Source organism: Pseudorasbora parva, chromosome 15 (genome assembly GCF_024679245.1).
Source record: "Pseudorasbora parva isolate DD20220531a chromosome 15, ASM2467924v1, whole genome shotgun sequence".
In the NCBI taxonomy this organism is placed as follows: Eukaryota; Metazoa; Chordata; class Actinopteri; order Cypriniformes; family Gobionidae; genus Pseudorasbora; species Pseudorasbora parva.
Genome location: NC_090186.1, coordinates 40,284,520 through 40,290,680, shown reverse-complemented (window position 1 = coordinate 40,290,680; position 6,161 = coordinate 40,284,520). Strand labels below are relative to the sequence as shown.

The window sequence follows — 6,161 nt, the reverse complement described above, 5'->3', positions numbered from 1 at the left end:
TTTAAAAGCGGAGCACATCACTGGGCCAGAAGTCCAACATGACTCGATGAGCCAAGATAAATGAAGTGGCATCACAAAAACTCCGACCAGCAGATCAGACACAGCCAAAGAGAGGATGAGGATGTTAGCAGGTGTGTGGAGCTGCTTGAAGTGACTAACAGAGATGATGACCAGCAGGTTTCCACACACGGTCAGAAGAGCCACAGCTGCTGCGGCCACATACAGAATCACATACACAGATAAAGAAACAGATCTCTCTGGACAGAAATATTCCTGACAGCCATCCGTTTGATTCATTGCTGTCAGATTCATTCTGAAGTACTAGAAAGAAACATCCAAACAGAGAATCGTTCCCTGTGACTTCCTTCATATGATTATATGAAGATAATATAACCACAGATGAAGATCTCTGAAGATGCTATTTGTTTCTCCAACAGCTCTGAACGGCTCCTCACTGTCACTCCTGGAGGATCCAAAATAAAGACATGCCACAATCTATTCTGCCTTTTTATACACTTGACATGTTGACTCTTTCCAATACCGGCAACATCAAGGGAGAAGAATATACAGCTGGGAGATCAACTGATTAGTGTCACATAAAATTCACACAAAACATAAGTTCATATATTACAGTATATGAAATGTATAAAATAAACATTTTTTTTTATTTTTTATTTACGCCTATTTCCAGTTGATATACACTATATTGCCAAAAGTACTAGAACACCCCTACAAATCATTGAATTCAGGTGTTTCAATCACTTCAATGGCCACAGGCGTATAGAATCAAGCACTAGGCATGCAGACGCTTCTACAAACTTTTGTGAAAGAATGGATCGCTCTCAGGAGCTCAGTGAACTCAAATGTGATACAGTGATAGGTTACAACTTGTGCAAAAAATCCACTCATAAAATGTACTCACTACTAAATATTCCACGCTCAGCTGTTAGTGGGATTATAACAAAGTGGAAGCAATTGGGAAGAACAGCAACTCAGCCATATAAGCTCCTTTCACACTGCGATTCCGGCAAATACACGGATAATGTGACCCAGCATTTGTTCCCGGGCCGCTAGATTTGGTCCATTCACACTGCCAGCGAAATACCGTAATATGTGCGCTTTCACACACAACGCTTAACGGTCCCGGGTCGAGTTGACACATGACATCCTGATGTGACGTATAATGGCGAGCGATCTCAGCTTCAGCGCGGATAGTAAGGAGCTCCGTGGTCTCGACTTGTGTCCAGTTTGCACACATTTCTGCTTGTTTAATTTTAGTTTCTTTTGTATGCAAACACTCTCTGCGTTTAAAACACCGACGAGCTCTTCTGGCACTGCAGGGTTGTGTTATTGAAGAAACAAGCTCTAGGAGTCGCACGATAACTACGTACACGTTGCGGCATTAGTTTCGGCTTTTGTTCACACAGCGCTCGTCCCGGGTCGAATACCGCAATATTACTAGGTCCCCGACCCGGGTCGAATTCGGTAATCAATCCCGGGACGTGGTTGCTTTCACACAGAAGGCGACCTGGCAATGTTCCGGGAATATTGCGGGTCCGACGTGCAGTGTGAAAGGGGCTATAGTGATAGGGACATAAAATCCAAGAGTGGGTTCAGCGCATGCTGAGAGTAACAGTGTGCAGAAGTTGCAAACTTTCCGCAGTGTGAATTGCTAGAGACCTCCAAACTTCATTCAGATTAGCTCAAGAACAGTGTGTAGAGAGCTTCATGGAATGGGTTTCCACGGCTGAGCATCTTAATCAAAGCCTTATATTACCAAGTGCAATGCAAAGTGTCAGCTGCAGTGGTGTAAAGCACACCGCCACTGGACACTAGACGTGTTCTCTGCAGTGACAAATCACACTTCTCTGTCTAGCAATCCGATGGACGAGTCTGTGTTTGGCGGTTGCCAGGAGAACGGTACTCGCCTGACTACATTGTGCCGAGTGTAAAGTTTGGTAGAGGGGGGATTATAATGTAGGGTTGATTTTCAGGGGTTTGGCTTAGCTCCTTAGTTTCAGTGGAAGGCATTTTAGACAATTTCATGCTGCTAACTTTGTGGGAACAGTTTGGGGATTGCCCCTTCCTATTTCAACATGACTGCGCACCAGTGCACAAAGCAATGCCCATTAAGACACGGACGAGCGAGTTTGGTGTGGAGGAACTTGACTGGCCTGCACAGACTCCTGATCTCAACTGGATTGTGTTTAAACACAACTTTATAGAACATAGACAGATTTGCAGTAAACAGGCAAATAACTGTCACAGTTCTCAGAAAGAGGACTCAAATGCAGGAATGAGTGATCAAGGGTTTATTGACACAACAGCTGATGAAGACAAGGAATGGTGAGGAGGAGCACACAGTCCGAACAGTGGCAGATAAGAAACACAATAGCAGGCAGAAAGAGCAACCACTATAACTAGCTCCAGTAGATTGTAGACTGGCACAGCAAGACCAGAGGAAACCAGCGATGGCTAGGCAGGAATCCTATAGGGCAATGCAATCAGGTATCTCAGACAACACACCAAACTGCTGCTGGACCAAGAGAACAGGCTGCCAGGGAAGCTCTGCTTGCAGGACAGAAATTAGAGACACAGGAAACAAGGCAGGACCAAACAGCAGTACTCACATATAGCCTAACAGCACACGTAGGCACAACAAATAACGAACCAGCAACACATGAGGGAAAAAGCACACATTATAAAGGGAGCAGAGGACATGAGGAACAGGTGAACACACTCAGACAACCAAGGAGCAGGGAAGGGTGAGCACACTCAGATAAGCAACAGGTGAGCACACAATTAGTGAAACAAGGACTAAACAAGGGGGTGTAGTAACAGGAAACAAGGAGGTGGGACACAAGGAGCACAGGGCAAACACAAACTAAGACAGAGACATGTGTTCAAGCACAACACAAACAAAGACACACTAAACAGAGACAAAATAGACAGAGCTGTCAGAGGAGAACCCTGACAATAACAGTGTTGCAAAATACTTAAATTATGAAACAGGTTAATTTTCACCTATCACAAAGTACTTCACTCTGACAGAATGGGATTATTTAGTGAAGTAATTTGTTAACTTTTAAAAGTATATAGCTATTATTAGAATATGAACAACTACAGTAACTTTAAAAATCTTAATTTTTTTTGTTTAACATTAAAAACAGGCACATAAACAGCCAGCAACACAGAGGTTTGAAATATGACCTAACTGCGCAACCCTGCTCGTGCTGACATCACACGTCATCAGCGTTTTCCATGAGGTCCATGAAGAGCTGTACACAGACAGTCACTGAGCGCCACAAACAAATGTTAGCCACCTTTTACAGTTTCTCCTGAACCAAAACAACAAGCTTATGCTGCATTCATGCCATGTCTTAAAGGTCCCATGGCATGACATTTTTCAACATTAATGAGTTCCCCTAGCCTGAATATTGTCCCAAGTGGCTAGAAATTTTGATTGGTGTAAACCGACTTCAGGCTGTCTTTTTCTGCCTTTGAGAAAATGAGAGCCCAGCTGATCTTGAATTCTCCTGTTATGACGTCATACAAGGAAAGGTTTCCTCCCCTTCCTCTGCTTTGCCCGCCCAGAGAATTAGTAGAGAATCGATTCAGTTTATCAGTCGCAATCTCAGCACAGACTTTACCATATGGATTCGACAGCACTGCCACAAACAGTGAGTAAAAGTGTTCATTAATGCCTGATCTGGGATCAGTGAGTTCTGACGTGTAGCTAATCATTCAAGTTCACACAGACTTTCTTTCTAAATTGTTTAATACAGTCAGTCCCACCGTTGGCCGTTTTGATGCATCAATGAATCAAGCCAGTGACTAAAACGATCAACTTCACATTGTTTCTGTTAGTAGCGTGAAATAAATCTGATATTTAAATTATTATACTACAGAGAGCGATCAAATAACACTCTTAATAATGGTGTTATTTGGATCTGTCAATCACACGTATATCTACAGTGCAAACTTGTTCAAACATTCAAGCCAGAGGGCTAATATCAGTATAGAAAAAGGCCTTTTATATGTAAATTATGAAATTATTTGATGTAAAAACCATACTAACTATATAAAATCCATGTGTTTTGGATGAGGCGTGACTTTGGAGAGTGCTCTGACAGCAGGGTGGGATTTCAAAGCTAGCTTGTTATTGCTAGCCGCTCTGAAATTGCTTACCCTACCTTTAACTGGGTATGGGAATGGCACACCTTGTTTTACTGGAAGAATGTTCCAATGAAAATTAATCATTAAAAAACTGTTTTGGCACTCATTGATGGAGAAACTGTAATCTTTAGTTATATCACAAAATAAACATGTATGAACATCAGAAAGTATGTTGAAAGATACAGTACAACTTATCAAAATATATCATATTTCATATAATCGCTCAAGCAATGGTTAGACATCAGTAATACAGCTTAAGTTGCCTAACGTTACTGTTACTTCAAGCCATTCAATGACAGTTAGTTAGCTAGAAAAATGAAGTCTGGTGAGGAGCATTCTGCTAAAAAACTTGAAACAGCTACAATCACATGACTGGTGTTCACATCACAACATGTTAGATGACTTCCTTCAAACCTTATAACATCATAATTAAGTCCAAGTCTTTCTTGATCCAGTAAGGTTTTAAAAGAAATTAATTATAGAGGGGTGTCTATTTGTCACATTGAGAAGTTGTCACAAGGGCTACAACTCAATATTTTAGTACTCAGTTTTTGGAGATTGTCAAAAAATATCAATGTGCGATAAATTTACTATATCTCTAAAATAATTGAGGAAATATTCACTAGGCGTTTTATAGTCAAGACCCTTGTTTAATATGATAAAATAAATGTATAAAAATACAATGACCTACACAAAGTATATATGAAAAACTGGGAAACATTGTTATCTTACATTTAATGACTTACATCACATTCATCAGGGAGGAGTCTTTATTAAACACTTTAAATGTGAAAATTAATTTTAAGCTTTTCTGAAACCAGGGGTAAAATAAGGCATAGATGATGGGATTAATGGTGGAGTTCAGTAAGAAAAATATTACAGTAACATCTCTGACATAGAACAAATCATCATTACTGTACGGGATCACTAAAGAACAAATATAATATGGCAGTACACAAAGGAGAAACGCAAAGACCAGAATCCCCAGAAGCATCGCAGCTTTTCGCTCTGATTTATCACTGGTTCTGTTTTTAGAGGATTCTCTGCTGTTGTGAACCTGAAGAGCTCTTATAGCAGTCACATGTTTCCTAGCAATGACAAAAACATGTGTGTATAATATTATGATGAGTGAACATGGCACAAGAAACACAACCAGGAGATCAATAACAGAAGAAACCCCATCAATAATATAAAGACATTGTCCTGGACACATAACATCAATGAAGTTTCCATTAAAGAAGAGAAGAGTGAAGTTATAAAAGAGTAAAAGCAGCCAGTTAAGTAAAGTTGCTATGCAGTTCACAGTGGGTGAGATTTTCTCTGAATAAAAAAAAGGAGAATGTAAAGCCAAAAACCGATCAACTGCGATTAGAGCCACAGTGTGAACAGAGGCGCTTGTCACTTGAAAAGTCACAAAATTGAAAAACAAGCACATGACCAGCCCAGAAATCCAACATGACTCAATCAGCAAAGTCAAGTGAAATGGCATCACAAAAAGTCCTGTAAGGAGATCAGACACAGCCAAAGAGAGGATGAGGATGTTAGCAGGTGTGTGGAGCTGCTTGAAGTGACTAACAGAGATGATGACCAGCAGGTTTCCACACATGGTCAGAAGAGCCACAGCTGCTGCGGCCACATACAGAATCACATACACAGATAAAGAAACAGATCTCTCTGGACAGAAATATTCCTGACAGCCATCCGTTTGGTTCAATGCTGTCAGATTCATTCTGAAGTACTTGAAAGAAACATCCAAACAGAGAATCGTTCCCTGTGACTTCCTTAATATAATCACATGCGTAACCACAGATGAAGATCTCTGAAGATGCTATTTGTTTTTCCAACAGCTCTGAACGGCTCCTCACTGTCACTCCTGGAGGATCCACAACAAAGATGTGCTACAGCCCATGTTGCCTTTTATACACTTGACATGTTGACTCTTTCTAAACCAGGCATTATCAAGGGAGAAGAATATACAGCTGAGA

The 6,161-nt window shown here is 40.8% G+C and overlaps 2 protein-coding genes across 2 annotated transcripts in view; both read right to left on the bottom strand.

Annotated features, from left to right (window-relative positions):
• LOC137042051 (trace amine-associated receptor 13c-like) overlaps positions 1-312 on the bottom strand; it is a 987-nt gene extending 675 nt beyond the window's left edge. Inside the window, exon 1 of the mRNA XM_067418740.1 lies at positions 1-312. This exon is cut by the window's left edge and continues 675 nt beyond it. Coding sequence (XP_067274841.1) covers positions 1-312 — 312 coding nt within the window.
• A 4,606-nt stretch (positions 313-4,918) lies between these two features.
• LOC137042050 (trace amine-associated receptor 13c-like) lies at positions 4,919-5,905 on the bottom strand. Its single transcript, XM_067418739.1, has one exon. It carries the CDS (start codon positions 5,903-5,905, stop codon positions 4,919-4,921), a length of 987 nt encoding a protein of 328 aa, XP_067274840.1.
• Positions 5,906-6,161: the final 256 nt, after the last annotated feature.

Coding starts and splice junctions, on each gene's coding strand:
- LOC137042050 (XM_067418739.1), bottom strand. CDS start 5,905: ATGAATCTGACAGCATTGAACCAAACGGATGGCTGTCAGGAATATTTC.